The sequence below is a fragment of the Pteronotus mesoamericanus genome, unplaced genomic scaffold (assembly GCF_021234165.1).
Source record: "Pteronotus mesoamericanus isolate MK-2021 breed Mesoamerican mustached bat unplaced genomic scaffold, CSHL_Meso_final contig_73, whole genome shotgun sequence".
Taxonomy (NCBI): Eukaryota; Metazoa; Chordata; class Mammalia; order Chiroptera; family Mormoopidae; genus Pteronotus; species Pteronotus mesoamericanus.
In genome coordinates this window covers 15,131,309-15,149,504 of record NW_026555245.1, presented here as the reverse complement: position 1 = coordinate 15,149,504, position 18,196 = coordinate 15,131,309, and the positions used below count along the sequence as shown (strand labels likewise).

Below are 18,196 nucleotides of genomic sequence, written 5' to 3'. Positions count from 1 at the left end.
GTATCCTCTGGTTATCTCTAAAAAATGCTGTCCTAAATTGACCTTGAGAAAGTCCATGAAAGAAAGCACGTTATTCATTTTAGAGCTTTCTCCTGCCATTTACTACTATCCAACAGAAACACACCCATGCCTACCCCAAGTGGGCTCTGCATTCACCATGACAAGCCCCTGTTCAAATACCCCAGGAGGGTCCAGCACTGAATTTCTCTCATGTATAAACAACATGCTTAAATGTCCATATGAGGACACTAAATACATGGGCCTTTTTCACAAGAGGGCAACCTTATTCCCCATTTGCCAGTAAACAAGTGCATTTCTGAATGATAATACTGACATCTGACTTGTGTTCCCTAAAGCTCTCACCTCTTCCCTCAATCCTAATGGTTCTGCTGCAGAAGGCTCCAGAATATGAACCAAGGTCAGGGCCGAGGAGCATCCTAAAGCATAAGTAAAAATGATTCTCAAATAATGAGTCTGGGACAGCCTGTGCTCAAATCCCACAGGGACTTTGGAGCAGCTAAAGGAAAAGAAAGAGCGGTGACCCTGAACTCAGGGTGTCTGGCAGGCTGGGAAAGCTCAGGTGGCTTGCTGGCAGCGTCCAGGGGACATGACACCCTGTCCTTGGAGCTGAGAGCCAGGCTTGGCGGTCGCCAGCAGCACAACTATGAAACACCCATGAGCCACTTCATGGAAACCTTCTGTGACTCTGGGCCAAGCGCCCACGGAAGGGCAGCAAGGGCGGGGGAGTGCTGGTTTAGTCAGGGTGGCCTCAGCTATTGCTCTGGTCTCGTGGCCCCTCTGCTTTGGGCTGATCTCAGAGTTACCCAGATCAGGTAGTTCTAGGTGAATAGGAGCCTGGTTTCACTTGTAACAGGCACAAGCTCTAGACAGATAAACTATTTTAGCACATTCTTTTAATCTTCCCTCTCCCATTTTTACTTTTTTTTTTACTTTTTTCAGTTGAATGTTGTCTTTGGAAAACATTCAGAAAATATAAAAGAGCAAAGCCACACATCATCCTTCTTATACTTCAACCCTAGGGGTAACACTACAATTTACGGTGTATCCTTCCTGTTTTTTTTAAAAATTATTCTCTACAGATATAACTATACATGTACATACTTTAAAAAAATGGACTTAGGTAACAAATTGATCTGCAACCTGTTTTCTTTCACTTAAGAATGGATCAAGATTACCTAGCACTGTCTTTACATAAATCTTTTGCACTGTTATCTCAGTTTTAAAAATTTCTCAATTGTAGCTGAATAAGAGCCAATGTCTCTTTATGACATGGTGTAAAGGAGGCCAGGGTGTTCAGTATCCCTCAGCAGTGAATGGTTGCCCAGGTAAGCACTCCTCATATAGCATAGCTTGGGCCAGAGCACATGGTACCCCTATGGTACCTGAGTGTGACCAAAACTTTTGGATCTTCTGAAAAATATTAATGTCTAGGTACCATCTCTAATGATTTAGCAGAATTTAGGGAAGGTCTTAGCCTCTATGTGAAAAATAAGAAACCCAAACTCTACTATACAGAAGATCCTGATGCCCAGCTGGGGTTCAGAGTCACCCTCCTGAGACATGAGAATGCCTAATGCCACTGCATATTTAGTTTGGAAAACGCCAACCGAACCTCTAGTGCTCACAGCCAGGAGGGCCTTCTGGGTGCACTGACCTTGAGGCCTGAGTTTTTGCGCATCCGGAGCCGGCCCATCCACATGTCTGTGAGCAACATTTGGCTGCACGTGTGTGCGATGAAGTCGCGGTGCTTGGCAGCCACAGCGAGCTGCAGGCATGTGGCATTGCTCCAGTTCTTTAGCTCATACGTCAGCAGTTTCATGGCCAGCTGTTCATCCTGCTTGTAGGACTGGTCCAGGAGCTCCACGGCCAACTGGCCAAAGTCCCTGAAAAAGAAAATCTTAAGAGTCATCTTTTGGCCATCTTGGAGACCCACTGGCTGAGCCTAAAGAGGTACATTCTGAGTGGTCTGGTTGTTTCTTATGGGGATCTAGCCTCTTCCTTCATTCACCCAGCCAACATCCATTGAACATCTCTATGTGCCAGACACTGTGTTTAGAACTGGGGGTGTAGTCAAATTGGGCATGACCCCTGCACTCAAGGCCCTCAATTCAAGGTATATGGATGGGGACTGCAGACCAATAAATCAATGATTACAGAGCTGTATGTATGTCTTCTTAAATGTGACAGACCCCCATTCAAATCTGCCAACCACAGGTGTGTGATCTTGGACAAGTTTCTTAAATTCTAAGTCTCATTTTCTTTAGTTGTAAAATAGGCATAACAAGAGGACCTATCTCTTGGGGCAGAGTTCTCAGTATTTTTGCTGTAAGCGTTTTTGTTGCACAACAATTTGGCTGTAAGGCAATTTTACTATAAAAGATAAGATAAAAGGTTGACAGTTTGGTTTACATTGACAGACTTAAGTCACTTAAACTAGTTGTCAGTTTGGTTTCATTTCTCCATGGAGGAAGTTCTACCACTTACTTTCATCTTTTTAATTATACAAATCTTAGTCCTCATAATGATCTATACAATGATGAATAGACATGGTGTTCTTAAAATAGTGAATGGTAGCAACTACATATAAAGCAGATTGCACACTATACTAGAAAATGGTAACACATCAGTTTGCAAATTATTTAGTTTGCAGAGTCATCCTCTGCCCATCAAAACCAAAAGTTTAGCAAGCTGTAGTAAATATAAAAGAAAGGTATAATACTATGAATGAAAGACTTCAAAGACAATGTATTTTCATTTTTTGCAATATAGTTTTTAAATTTTGTTTTTAATTTTTCATGTTCCATTATGTCCTTTTTAATGTCTTTCATTTATTTTTGTTATTTTATCTTTTATGGAAAAATTGCTTTACAGACAATTGGTTGTGTGGTAAACATGCTTGTAGCAAAGATGTTTACAGTGAAAATACCGGACATGTTGGGGCACTCGAAAGGATGAAAAGCCATCTCCTGTGTATCTCTACATACTTCCATATCTAGTACTGTTCACCATATACATAAATTCTTCATGTCCACTCTCTCTGTGCACTATTGAGGTGATACTGCCTCACCTTAAAGTTTTAGGTAGCTCAGACCCTCCATCCAATATTTGGGGCCTACCTCCCCTTCTTGTCCCCTGATCACCCCATTTCCTGGGCTGGCCAACCTGGAGTTGTGGTTCAGCTCCTGGGAGATGTCATCGACCATATCATTCTCCGAAGCCTCATGAGCCATGGCTTTGCAGAGCTTACAGGCCACCAGGGCCTTGGCCATGGCCTCCTCGCCATGCTGCCAGAAGAACAAGGCCATCTTCTGCCGCTTCATCAGGACAGCCCACACCATCAGCTCGTGGAAAGGAAAAGGGAAGTGGTTGATCTCAGGATCATCCAAGTCAATGTCTACCTCTTCTTCACGTTTCTTGGTTGTCTTTCTTCCTCGCCTCAAGGGAACATCATCCTGTAATTTTAGGGAAAAAAACATAGAGGTGGAGTTAGAAATGAATCAATTAAATTCAGTAAACAGATACTGAATATTTTATGACTGGTCCAACTCTGACAGATACATAAATGAACTATAGGCATAACTCATTTGGTTGTGTTTCACTTTATTGTACTTCTCAGATGTTGTGTTTTTAACAAATTGAAGACAAGACCCTCCACCAGCAAAAAGATTATGACTTGCTTTATCGTGGTAGTCTGAGACCAAACCCACAATAGCCCTGAGGTATGTATGCCTGTATCCTATCCCAGTTCCAATCCTAAAAGAACTCACTAACTCATGCATGCCTAATTTTAAGACAAGTTAGAATAGTATAAGCACAGTCTCATGGGAATATGTCATTATTATACTTCACTTTTTTAAAAGTATTTTTAATGGGCCATTTTCTTTTTATTTTTACTTTTGTCCATTTTTTCGCCTCTGCAGGTAGGGTTATTTGTCCCTCATGATGGACAGCGCTCCCTTTTTCTCTCAAAGGACAAGGACATCCTACACTTGTATTTGCATATACAATAATAACCACATTAACAAAAGATGGGAAGAAGGTAATCTATCTTGAGTTTCTGTATACCTTATTAGATGCATTTGTGAAACAGTTCTGGCCTTTGGATCTCTTGCCATTTGTAAGCACTCACAAATACATTTCACTTTCTGGAATATATATGTTTTCTTGGTTTTCAAGTTCATATTTTGAAAAGGATTTATTTCCTTGTTTGCAATGCTAATGTAACCTCATGGTGAAATTTTCAAAGCTACTGTCACCTGCCCCCTCAACACTGGGAAAAATTTTACTACCTTATTTTAGAATCATGTACTAAGCTGTATTACCACTAAGATGAACTTATGTATATATTTAAAATGTGTAGAAAATAGAATAATTGGCACTAATAATTTGAGCACTTACCTCCATTCCCAGTAGTTTCAAGGCTTTGGGCTGTTAAAAAAATTTTCATGTACAAAGTTAGATCTTTCTTTAGAGATATAAGAAAAGAATCCTTCTTTATCTCAAACAGATAATGAAACAATTCCATTGCACCATATAGCATTTATTTATTTCACTAAATAAAATACCACAGAGGGAACCTGTTTATTGAACATCTTAGAGAATTAGGAATTTAGTGATTTTGGTGAATCACAGAAAATAAGAAAACTTGAAAAGCATAACGTGAAGACCCTGCAGGTTTTTCAATCCTTTTGTGGACCAAAATTTTTCCTGTCTTCCCAGAGCCATCCTGTTTGGCGTCTCCATGGCATCAAACACTTGAGTCAGCAATGAAACATTCAGTTAAACCATGAGATGTTTCTCAAACCTCTGAAAGACCTATATTACCTGGACACTTGGGATATTTTTCAGAAGTGTATGTTTAGATGCTTCACGCTGGTCATCTCCCTACACTGCTGTTCAGTAGAGCAAGGGTGAATGGGGCCAGGGGTCACATGCTGATGGTGCCAAAGGCACTGAGCGGCACTGGGAGTGCTAGCACATACAGAAGCATCATTGGTCCTGCTGGGGATGTACAAAGTAGGCACAGACCAAGATGAACAGAGAAGCAATGCAGCCAATTACAGAAACTTGGTTTACATTTAACAAGGGGAGATACAAAATTACATCTCAGGGGTCAGGGATTCTAATTCTATGTTTTAAGTATTACAAAATGGTTGGGTGCCATCCTGAAAGTTATTTGAGTAAAAAATAAGATTACATCACTTACAGTTCTTCCAAATTTTATCTGACCGTTCAAGGACGAATCACTTGTACCTTGTCTCTCTCCCTTTCTTCCCCTTTTAGCTTTCATAATGATCACCAGTTTGAAATTTGTGCTTTTTGAAAATTTACAGTTTTTAGTATTTTCATATTTCTCATCTAGCACCACAAAAATAATTGAATAATCAGAAGATAAGCTTTGGCCAAAACAAACAAACAAACAAAAAATCATGCCTACCACCAGTTACAGCAGAAGTGCTCAAAATGTTGTCCAAGGACCATGTGACCTGTTTGGGGGTTGGGCTGGCGGTTGGGTCCGGTGTCTTTCCTGAGACCCTTCTAGGGATCTGTGAAGTCAACTCTATTTTCACAGTAACACTAAGATGTTATTTGAGATTGATACTGTATTAATATTTGTGCTGATGGTGCAAAGGCAATGGTTGGTAAAATTGCTGGGTGTTTTAGCAAGAATGAAGGCAGTGGTACCAGAATTTATTAGTTATCATTAGATTTTACCATTATATACTCCAAGTTTAAAACAAAACAGTTTCACTTAAGAATGTGCTTGATGAGGCCTAAAAAATTATTAAATTTATTAAATCTCTACTCTTGCTAGTAAAAAAATGTCTTTTTACTACTCTGAGGTGTGAAATGGGAACTATCCTTTAAGCACTTCCGCTACATACCGAACAAGCACGGGCGTCCTGAGGAAAAACACTTACAGGGTTGTCTGGACTGAATGATGTCCAGTCTGTTTCATGAATGATCACGTGAAGGAATAATCGGCAGATAACTACGGTTGTTTAGACTTGAATTGCCGACATTTGGAAAATGAACAAAGTAGGACTGTCATTTTAAGGAAAACAGCTCACAGTATTTGTTGTCAATGATAAAATTCAAATTTTCAAGCACAAGAAAGAATTTTGGAAAACTTGTTCTCCACCCCCCCCGCCCCGCCCCCGCCTGATAGTTTTTCGGTACTTAAAGACTATTCTGATGAGATTGGAAGTGCTAATGAATGCAGACTTTTGAAATTGCATAATAAAAATGTGTCAATATTTGGAATATCTGCACATAACTCAACAAACTGATATTTTACAATTATTAATGTTAAAAGATTCATACATATTAAAGTTTGAATTTTAATGTAACTGTATGAAAAGTTCACTGACATGGTTTCAGGTTTTATGTTGCAGCTAGTCTTCAAGAAATTGCCTTTTGTTGAATTTTGATGTATCAAAAAAGAGTATCTACAGTTATCTGTAAAGATTTCTTTCTCCTTTTATTAAAATTAAAGATTTTATTTATTTATTTTTAGAGAGAAGGGAAGGGAGGGAGAAAGAGAGGGAGAGAATCATCCATGTGTGGGGTAACATCAATCGGTTGCCTCTTCTATGCCCCCAGCTGGGGACCTGGCCCAAAACCCAGACATGTGCCCTGATGAGGAATTGAACCAGCCACCTTTCGCTTTGTGGGATGACACCCAATCAACTGAGCCACATTGGTCAGGGCTACTTCTTCCTTTTTTGTTATATCTGTCATATTTGACATGTTTTGTGACAGATTTTCTTCTTATATTTCAACCAAAACAACATCTTGCAATGGACTGAGTGCTGAAGTAGATATGTGAATCTAGCTGTCTTTTAAGTCAAACATTACAGAAATTTGCAAAAAATGTAAAACAATGCTACTCATCATGGATTCTGGTTTTTGAAGACTTAGTTGTTTTTCATAAACATGTTATCTATGTTAATATGGAATGAGTGGACTTCCTATGGACATCTTAAAATGAATTAATAATTATTTTAAACAGTCCCAACTTTAATTTTCAGCATGATAAATATTGATAGCACTCAATGTAGAGTAAAACTTTTGGGAGCCCTCAATAATGTTTAAAGGTTTAAATAGATCCCCAGACTCAAAACCTTGAAAACTGTTGAGGTACATAATAAGGTTCATTTGAATTTCATTGCTATTCCCTCATCTTTAAGGCTCACTCTCAGTGCCAGTTTTTGATTTGAGGTGGACCTTGGGAGGAAAAGAAAGGACTGTACTATCACCAAATACATTTTTTCTTTTCTCTCTCTTTTAATGGATTTGATGACGGAGGGAAGAAGAGGTGGAGTGTTGTTTCTCCTCTGATCTCCCACTGGGAGAGAAGGAAGACACACCCCAAGTCTGTCTCACCCTAGTCCACCCAGAAGCTCAGGAAACAGAATTTGCCCTCAAGTCTCACCCTCTTGGGGCCGAAGAGATTGTGGTAGAGTGTCCGGAAGCGCTTGCGCGTGTAGTTGCAGCGGTAAGCGCCACCCATCAGGTACTCGATCACCAGGCCGATGTCGATCAGGCTGATTCTGTAGTCAGGGGGCAGGTTCCCCTATGAGGGAAGAACGAAACAAACACACCCAAAAGACAGCGTGATTTACTAGGGATTCTATTCCATGTGCTCTGTAACTATTTTAGAGTAAAAAAAATAATTAAAAAAAGAAACATATGAATGTATTATTATGCTGGTTAATTAATTCACCTTAAAATAGATCCAACCGAAACCTGGATATTCTCGCTTGGAAAGAAGACATAAGTTAAATAAGAAGATGCAGTAATCGTCGGCAATAACAGAAAATCAAAATATTTATTCAAGTCTTCAGCTGAGGAGAAAAAAACACCAGTGTAGCAGAAAGAAACACAAGGCTAGACAAGGCAAATGCTATCGCTCCCAGACACTAGGAGCTCGCTTCCCTAGATGTTCCCAGGCTCCTCTGCTCTGCCTCTGACCTGGGCCTGTTACTAACCTCTTGCTGATGATTTATTTCTTCACAGCTACTGAGTGAAGACTCCTTCCAGAAGCTGATTGTTACTACCAGGGCTCGCATTAGGTGCAGTACACATTGAGCTCAGATCTCTTTTAATTCCAAACTTCTATTAACAATGACTATTTGGCACCTTTTTCTTAAAAGGAGAGCAGAATGGATGTCAGGATGAAGTCATTTCTGAATATCCTTTGCGTTGAAGGAGAAGGCAGGGAGGAATTGCTTTATACTCTTAATTGTTTTATTTATCTTTGTATTCCCAATGCCTTTTATAAGGGCCTGGTGTGTGGGAGCCATTCAAAATGCTTTGTGTGGTTGTTGTTGAAAATGTAAATGAGTAAAACAGTGACATTAACTAAGGTGCTGGGATCAAGTCTCAGTTTGGGATTTTTTTAGTGTCATGTTCTCAGTAACAGAACTAACTAGCCACAGTGTGTGAGTCACCCCTGTTTGAGGAAGCCTTATTTTACTGCAGAAATTTGACTTGAAATATGTGTCTTGATGGGTCTGTGTGGGCAGGAATGAATGGATAGCAACTGACGCAACCGCCCAAGTGGATGGAGACCCCAGTGCTGCCCTTTCAACTTCCTTGCTGCCTGTAGATTTAGTTCTGAGCTCCCCCGTTGTGTTTTACCTCTCCCTTACTTTGGGGTATAAGGGAGGCTTGGGGACCTAATCTGAGCCGCCTGAGCAAAGTGGGGCTGTGTGAAGGGCATCCTCGATAAGATAGAAGCTCTTTGAGACACAGAACCCCTCCCATCCTTGACCTTGGCCCATTTCATTAGCTGAGTTGCCCCTTCACAGACAAGTCTCTCTACTCCTCCCCATCTCTCTCAGAATTTCCAGGTTTCCTTTGTCTGAAGATTATCTCATCGATCTAATTGTCTGATTTCTTTATGCAAAGCATAGCAAAAATATAAAAAAGGAAACTTAGAGGTTTTATCTGAAGATTGTAACTTTTCAGGTATTGCTCTTTCCATAAACATTAAACTGAGGTTAAAAATATTACCTGTGCAATAATTTTCCTCCATTTTTTTGGGACAAGTTAATGAGGCTGCAGTTTCTATCTGGTCTGTCTCTAATAACTCTGGTGTTTCAAAAGCAGGAGAGCCCTAGAGCCTGACACGCCCAAGTCAGCCTCTCTCCCAAGCATTGGTTCCTATAAGAATGACCTTGAGAGAAGGCCCGCCCCACCTGTGTTACTGTCCTTGGCCCTGGGAAGCAGGCAGGGTGGGCAATACTTGCTATGAGTCAGCTGCTCTGGGCTTCTGCCTGTCCTTAACAATTAATTCACTCTCCCTCAGTTTTCTTCCTAGTAGAAAGGGTTGATCTTCATGGCCCCTATGTCTGTAATGTACCCAGTTTTGAAAAAAACCCCCAAAGGATTTATTGTGATGCTGTTGAAAGGCAGTCACAGCAAGTCTATGAATTTGCGCCTATTTTTAATCTTGTAGCAATTTTCTAAATTTGAAACGTGGGTAATATTGAGTCTAACACCTATATATTTCCTTGATAAATCTGTATGTAAGCATTAGTTTAAGTTCTAAGAACAAGAACCAATATTGACTGAAGGCCAGTATTGAATGGCAATATTTATACATTTGAGGTGTCTGTAAGAGTGGGAGTTGTCAGTAAAGTGGTGATAGTAAAATTCAAAATAAATAAAAATTTAAGAGGGGCAAATAAAACATTTTTTGCAAATGACATTATTATTCATAAAGGGCTCTTTGGTTTATATACTACCAAATAAGGTAAGAAAACTTGGTTTTAGAAACTTCTTATATAAAGCTTGGTTCTTTCAGAGTGATGTATAATCTGATCTGAATCAGGAGAAAGGATTCAGAGACTATCATGTGTTCTACCCAACTTTCAGTGAAGGCCAGGATTTTTTAAAAAAAAAAAAAGACTGCATTCTGCTTGACCACAAGGCGGCGATGTTCACCTAACCAAAGCCAACGAGGGTTCCTTCCTCTCCAGCATTTGCGTACCTACTGTTCAGTGTAATAAGGCAATGTAAATGAATACAGAGCAGGTTGGAGGATTTGGGGATAAGGAGAGAGTCAGCTGCTTTTGTAATGATATCTGGAGGAGGGAATGCTTACTTTACCAGGCAATGTGTTTGCACTCAGTCTGCAAGACTGACTGCAGCTGTTTTTTTCCCAAAGCCTTCTGGAAGCAGAGAAATTAAGGGAAATGAGTTTCGCAATTTTTACTGGGAAGTGTGGGAACCTTTTGGGGACGATGAAATAGATTTTCATAAAATGAATAAAACTACAATAACTGTGCCCTGGGTGAGCTCCGAAGGGGATAGCAGCATTGGAACCTATCTGAGCCAATGGCCTCGGCCACCTGTGCCCTGCAGGTGTAATAGGTGTGCAGAAAAGAGTCAGCAGTATGACCCTACAGGGGAAACAGTGCTGCGCTGGACTGTGGGCCTGGCCTGTCAGCCTGACCAGATGACACCCTTTCTTTGTACCTCAGTTAACACTTTGAAAACAGGCAGTTCGAACACAGTTACTTTTAAGTTCTTGTCTCTATCTAAAGGTCCGGTTGTCTGACTACTACCTGGCAGGCTGCCCTTGTGTCTATGCTGCCAGGCCACTGGGCAAAGTCTCTTGTCCAGAGCTTCCAGGGTTGATGTGGTTTCCACTAATCCTCTGAAATGTGGTCAGCGGACCTGGCGGCTTAGAGACAAGGGATGGAAAAGGGATGGACAGGGATGGGGCAGTGCTCATCACATCCACCTTCTGTGGACGAAGCAGAGAAAGCGACCAGCACCCCAGACGCCGCAGGGAATGCCCAAAACCTTCTGCAGGAGTCTTCCTTAGCTCGGGTCCTTCTCAAATAGAACGTCAACAATGATACTGGTGTGTTACTCCCCCCGCTTGCTGTTTCTGTTATTCCCCCTCCTCTTTTTGGTAATTAATTTGGTACCTAGTACGGCCTGAACACTTATTTCCCATTTCACGACTTAACAATGCATGGCAAGCCATGCGATTGAAATAATTTGATCCACAGGATAAAACAGAGAAGCTGGGTCTAGGGATAGGTACAGCTTGAGAACTTGAAAATGTCATCTTATTTTTTTCATGCTATGAGCTACTACTCTGTAGCTAAGTTTTAATTCATGCCATACCTAAGGATAACATTAATTAAAAGAATAGTTTAAATTCACTTAGATCTGCTCTTCTAAATGCACTCTGTTTTTCAGATGTCAGCTTATGATATCACTGTCAGATTTCAGCTATTTAGGAGACTTTTTTTTTTTTTCCTGGGAAACTTACAAGTCTTCAAACAAGGTGGTTTCCTTCTGATGCATGTTAGGTGTGAATGAGAGCTGGCTATCAGGTTTACCAAGGGAGAGTGGCGAAAAGGCTGTGCTGGTGAAAGTTTATGGAAAAAGAAGAGGACATTCCTCCAGTGCCTGGCATAGTAGTAACAGACTGGGCAACTAATTTTATTAAAAATAAGAATGGGTTTGTAAATTTGCATGAATGTAGCAGATGGGATTATAAAATGTCCTTTCTTTACTCAACGTGTGTCTGAAATGCTTTTTTTCTTCATTCCGTAAAGCTCTGAGTCTTGATTCCCATGTGAATGAATTTTAAACTATCATCATTACACACTGCTTCTATGTAAAACTTATGTATCATACTCCTTTGGTGGGGAGGGATAGTATAGGTAATCATCTGAAGTATTAGCACATTTAATTTTAACAACTACTTTAAAACATACAGAGGCACAAATCGAGCAGACAGTTAGCTACTAAAATAGCAAGTTAGAGTTTATGAAAAAGCAGACAGACTCAGGCCACTCTGGCTTAATAAGAGAGCACTGGTACATCCAATGGATTTATGCATGAAAACAGTTCAGGGAATTGGGTTGGTTTCTATCATTTTAAATTTCTAATGGATGCTGAATACCAACTCTTTACTTCATTGCTCCTAGATTGCCCCCTTGGTATCAATAATTTGAGATTTTGAAATTAGCTTGGGAGAAATTCTCCACATTCAACTCTGTTGATTCCAAAGGATAGTCAGACTTTTAGATGTCACACTAGTTACCTTATGATGTCTGATAATTCCGAAATGCGTTCCCTGGGTTTGTAAGGGTTACTTACGTTTCATTTACAGACATATTATCAAACAGTATGTTTAGGGTCCAGAACTGTGTTCATAATTTATGAACAACATTTTGTACCCGGGTTTATCACCTACAGATTAATTTTTTGTCACAGATTAAATCCGTTGATATGTACATAAAGTCCTATACTTATAAAGCACAAAGTACATTCTAATAATTATTTTCCTTAATTTTGACAGTTGCTTAAACTGTTCAAGATTTTCTTAGCAATTTAAACCTAATTTTTGTAGACTTTGACTATCTTATTGGCCTAAATTGCTCGAAGTCTTCTGGAACCACCTGAGGAAAATGTGCACCAATATTAATTTCTCTACCATTCACTTCTTTAAAAAAACACAAACAACCACTCTTATTTTCAGCTCCTTTTTTCCACGTAACAACATGTAGACACTTTCAGCTCCTTTGGCTACCACTGTTTTTCTTTGCTCTCCAATAGTCACATGCTCATCTTTATCACAGAAATAGATTCTGCATTTCCTGCTCCTATTCCCAAAGGAAGAAGCTAAACATAGGCTTTCTGTTTCTCCCCACTTTATTGCCAGTCTCCATTGCCAGGTTAGAAAGATAAATTGTTCCTAAGTCAGTTCAGTACTTTTCTGGGTGATCTGTTATCAATTTTTCCCCAGTTACCAAATCAGTAAGTAAATGAACTCTTATGTAACTATATTCTTGCTCTAGTATTTGGATAACACTAAAAGAAAAATGAAACTGCTTCTAACTAATACTCCTTCCTTCCAAATTCTTACCATTTTGTTCTTTCTTGTTAGTTATTATTTTTGAGGTACATCCGTAGCTAAGAGTTAAAAAAAAAAACCCTACCTTAAGAATACTCTACATGCCTTTTAATACAAGTGAACAAATGCAAGAGGCAGCTACTGGGATTTCAGAAAAGAGAACATGACATTGCAAAGCAGAGTCTGGCAAGGAAGAACACCTATGAGGAGAGGTTCTGATCATTTGTACTCAGTAAAATCTAACTAGAAAATCCCTTTGAAAATCACAAAAGACATTGAGAAGCTGAGTGATGGAGGTGGATGAGTGACTTTATTTAATGGTTGGGATTGGCCGACAGCTGGGACTGAGGAACAAAGGTACAGCTGTCTCCTCAGAGAGCCTTCCCGTTCCTTCAGTGACACAGAGTAGCTTAAGGTAAGGGAGATAGTATCTTATTATTTTAGAAAAACCTCAAGACATTTTATTGAACACGAGCAACAAATATCTTGTCAAAGAATACATATCGGATGTGTACACAGTCTTCTGGGATACTGCCCCCTGTTTAGTTTCTAGGCAATTGTCAACCAGGACAAATTAAACACAATGGAAAGAACTGAAGGAAAGAGAAATAGGTTTGTGGAGAATGGATGTGCTTATGGCTTGAAATGGGGTGGACCAGGGAAAGAAGTGATTTTGGTAAAATGGTTGTTGGGTCCAGCTGGTTCACAGGTACCAGCTGGTAATGGTAAAATACAGGTAATGGCATAAATCCAGACAGTATAAGCAGCCCCTGGGCCTTTTCTTGGCCTTTTGAAGGAAAATGAAAAAGAGGCTACAGGACACCTATGGGTCAGTTCTAGCCAGCAAGTTCCAATGATGTGAAGGGATTGGACTCTATTCTTGACCTTACTGTATAGCTTTCTCTGAGTATGTCTTATGGACTTTGGTGAAGAGTTGCTACAGATTGGTAGGTGGGTATACCTGTGTGTGTGTGTGTGTGTGTGTGTGTGTGTGTATGTACACATGTGTATGGGGTGGGAGAAGTGCCACCATCTGTTTTGTCCATTGGAGTTAATGCATCGCTCCCTGGGAGGGCTGTCAAAGACTCAGACCCAAAGCTGCCTCTGAAGAGATTGTATGGGGCAAAAAAATAAGCACTTGGCTAAATTAAAAAATAACCTCCCTGTGACTCACTCTTCTCATCTATATTTGGGAACAGTACTATATAATAATGAAATAATAATACAACAGCAATTCTACTTCATAGAATTGTCAGAAAGATGAAATGAGCTAAGATGCATAGAAAACTTAGATTGGTGTCACACACTGAGTCACCACTAAATATCAGGTATTATTATTTTATTATTAATCAAAGGTTCTGAATTCTAATCCTAGCTCTTCACTAATTACTTACTACAGCTCTCACCTCCTTGCATTTCAGCCTCCTTATCTGTAAAATGTGACAAATCTCCTGGCTTTCTTTCCCCCATCAAAATCTTAGATAATGAATGTGAAAAAATATACAGGCATAAATAAAGTATTAGAAGAATGGTAGACATACATGTGTTTTAGTTTCTATTTCTCTGAGACTTTCTGAGCTATTCTTACTACACTCTGTATAATGCTAGGCCTGACAGCGATACATTGCATCAGGAGCTACTAAACGAAGATACGTCTTATGGTCAGTAGGGCAGCACGGAAACTAGCTCCCCAAACAGTGAGGGGCATATGGAAAAATACAGGTAATGGCATAAATCCACATGGCACAAGGAAAACGCCTAGAGTTCCACTATCCAAAAGCACCACGTCCAATGAAAGCATCTAGAACACGGAGACTGGAGAGAAACCGCAGCTGCACCAGAAGCAGAGATGTCAGAGTTAAAAGACATACACACATGCTGTGTTCTGAAATGAGGGATCTGGCAGGGATAGGAATACTCTGGCAGCTCATGCAATGCTAAACAGAGGCGCTTTCTAATCACAGGAAGCAGTCAAGATGGCCTCCGACGTTCAGTCGAGAGGGTTCTTACCTTTTTGACATCCCTGACCAAGTGGTACAATGTGTTTGAGGGCCCATGTCTCTGAAAACAATAAAGAAGAATCAAATGGTTTTGCTAGTCGGGCTCTCTCTGACAAGGCAAGAAAGATCTGGAAGGAAGGGTCTGACTGGCGAGGGACATTTGTTAAGATGAACCTTGTTGTAGTTGCTCAGTTGTACCTGCCTTTTCTAAAGAAACACACTGGCAGATTTTTAGATTGTGTTTCCTCAAGAGAAAGCATTTGAGGCTCTAGGTTCAAACCTTATAAAGGAAGCCATCAATGCTGTTGACAGCTAAACCAAGACATCATTTAAGGGGCTAGTTTTGCAGTAGGTGGGAGGGACAAAGGGGCCAGTTTATTGCATTGGAAGTAAACTTCATCACTTTGCCAACTACATCTTTTTTATTATCCATATGGAATGAGAAATTATCTAAAGTAAGGATTGGCAAACTTTTTTGGGGGGGGGGCGGGTAAATAGCTAGGTAGTCAATATTTTAGGCTTTGTGGGCCATGTAGTCTTCATGGCAACTGTTCAACTCAGCTGTTGTACAGAAGCAGCCAGAGATGATACTTAAACAAATGAGGTTGCCTATGTTTCAGTAATACTTTATTTTTGGACACAAAATAGAGTAAAATTTCATATAGTTTGAATGTCACAAAAATACCATTCTTCTTTTGATTTTTTTAACCACTGAAAAAATGTAAAAAATCCCATTCTTAGCTTGCAGGCCATACAAAAATAGGTGGCGAGCTTGGTTTGGCCCATGGGTGGTAGTTTGCAAAAATCTAGTCTAAAGAAAAGGCCATAGGAAGTTTGGGAAAAAGAGAGGCTTGGGAGAAAGATGTATGCTTGCTTAAGGTAAGAATAAAATGAAATGGTTTGCCATCCAATTGTCTTCCAGGAATAGGAATGCTAGCTAAAATACAGAATGCCCAGTTAAATTTGAATTGCAGACAGATGGTGAATAATTTCTAATGTAAATATGTCTCATGCAATACTTTGGACAGATTTATATTAAAAATTACTTGTTGTTTATCTGAAATTTAAATTTAACTAGGCATCTTGTATTTTTTATTTGTTTAATTTGGCAATGTTATTGGAAGATCTCAAACTAGTGATGACAAATCCTTAAGCACAGGTGAAACACAGTTAAGGATTGAGACAATACCTCTCTACTACCTCAGCAACCTGCCCATTTATGCAGACATACCCATCAGAACTCATTTTCCACTGAGGGATGCAGTATTGTGTAGGGATTAAACATGCAGGCTCTAGAGTCAGGATGCCAGCCTCCAAACTTGGGTCTGCTGCTTACCAGCTGTGATTATGGGCAAGCTACTTAACTGTGACTCAGTATTGCAATTTCTAAAATGAGGATGACATCTCCATTTATCTGGGAGAAATGTTGTAAAGGTTAAATGATAAAATATTTATAAAGCTATTGCAGAAATGCTTAGTACTCAATAAATGTTAGCTATTATTATTACTGAGGCCATTCACTGTTTTATAATTCTCAACAGAGTTCTCCAGGGAAACATTACCAGTTGATTGGAGTGATAACATCTATTGGCCTTTCTCCATCTAGAACTTTCCTATTTCTTGACAATCACTAGAATAAATCACCCTACTCTCTTAATTCTCTAATTGAGAGGCAAGAAATTCAACTCTGTGCTTTATTTTTTATTTTACCAAAAACCCATCATTCTACTCTACCAAAAGCCTTATTGAAATATAATTGACATAATATTGTGTAAGTTTCATGTATAAAATGATTTGATACTTTTATATATTGATTGTGAAATGTTTACCATAATAAGGTTAGTTATCACATTTTTCATCTCACATGGTTACCATTCTATTGTTGTTAAGGTGAGATCATTAAAGCTCTACTCTTGTAGCAACTTTCAAGCATACAATGCAGCATTGTTAGCTATAGTCACCATGTTCTACCTTGGATCCCTGGAACTTACTCATTCTATAATTAAAAGTTTGTACCCATTGGCCAATACTTTAATTTTTTTGAGGAACCTCCACAGTGTTTTTGTATATTGGCTCCCTTGTCATATGTTAGTTGACCATATATGCGTGAGTTTATTGCTGGGCTCCTGATTCTGTCCCATTGTTCTATATGTCTGTTTTTAATGTCAGTACCCACTGTTTTGATTACTATAGCTTTGTGATGTAGTTTGAAATAAGGAAGTGTGATGCCTCCACCCTTATTCTTCTTTCTCAAGATTTCTTTGGCTATTCAGGGTCTTTTGTGGTTCTATGCAAATTTTAAGATTTTTTTTTCTATTTCTGTAAAGAAATGCCATTGGAATTTTAAAGGAATTACACTGAATCTATAGATGGCTTTGGGCAGTATGGATATTTTAAAAATATTAACACTTCTAATCAAGAACACATCATATTATTTTATTTGTAACCTCTTCAATTTCTTTCATTAATGTCTTATAGTTTTGGGGGTATGGTATTTTACTTCTTTGGTTAAATTTATTTACTTAAACTCTTAAGTAGTTTATTGTTTTTCATGCTCTTGCAAATGGGATTGCTTTATTTTTTTCAGATAGTCCATTGTTAATGTGTAGAAATACAACTGATTTTTGTATGTTGATTTTGCATCCTGAAACTTCACTGAATTCATTTATTAATTCTAACAGTTTTCTTGATTGAGTCTATAGAACTTTTTTTTTACCCTGGTAAAAAATTTAATTATGCTGAGGCTATACCACATTGTCTCCTTACCTCAAGAAAAAATGTACCTTTTAGATGTGGATAAATGGTAACAATTAATCATTGAGGGCTGTTTTTTTCCCCCCTTACAGAAATGTCTTACATTCAAAACATACTTAAAAATATGTTTTAGCCATCAAAATACCTGTTTGGCATCAATGGCAATACAGGAAACCTCTGTTCCAAAGTAATCTCACATATTCGCATTTAAGTGTTACTTAGGAACTGAGAAGTAATTTCAAGGATTTTTACTGCTGATTTCCCAACTAAAAGTTAATTTCCTATGCTAAATAGAACATGAACAGAGCCATTAAAAAAGAGTGATCATATTAGGCTCAAATTTGCCAACCTAGTTTTAGTCCAGAAAAACCAGCAATAGATACAGTCAGGATCTATTCACTAGGTGAACTGATTTCCTTTCTTGGCTATTTTTTGAGGGATGGATGATACAAATAAGGTGTCAAAGTACCAGTGAAACATTTGGAGAAAACACCTCATTTTCTTCTTAACCAAATTAGTTAGCCACTGGCTAGTC

General features: G+C 39.0%; 1 protein-coding gene and 1 long non-coding RNA gene across 5 annotated transcripts in view; one reads left to right on the top strand and one right to left on the bottom strand.

Annotated features, from left to right (window-relative positions):
• LOC129078268 (uncharacterized) overlaps positions 1-3,711 on the top strand; it is a 94,243-nt gene extending 90,532 nt beyond the window's left edge. Inside the window, exon 7 of the long non-coding RNA XR_008529947.1 lies at positions 3,638-3,711. This is a non-coding gene — a long non-coding RNA (uncharacterized LOC129078268). The remainder of the gene's footprint in view (positions 1-3,637) is intronic.
• TRPM3 (transient receptor potential cation channel subfamily M member 3) overlaps positions 1-18,196 on the bottom strand; it is a 493,648-nt gene that overhangs the window by 83,700 nt on the left and 391,752 nt on the right. For 3 of the 4 annotated variants that reach the window (XM_054583031.1, XM_054583028.1, XM_054583030.1), the window contains 6 exons: positions 14,918-14,968; positions 7,748-7,783; positions 7,457-7,597; positions 4,420-4,449; positions 3,184-3,473; positions 1,676-1,904 (listed from right to left, as the gene is read on the bottom strand). In XM_054583031.1, coding sequence (XP_054439006.1) covers positions 1,676-1,904; positions 3,184-3,473; positions 4,420-4,449; positions 7,457-7,597; positions 7,748-7,783; positions 14,918-14,968 — 777 coding nt within the window. The remainder of the gene's footprint in view (positions 1-1,675; positions 1,905-3,183; positions 3,474-4,419; positions 4,450-7,456; positions 7,598-7,747; positions 7,784-14,917; positions 14,969-18,196) is intronic. The other variant, XM_054583029.1, reaches the window with a different exon arrangement.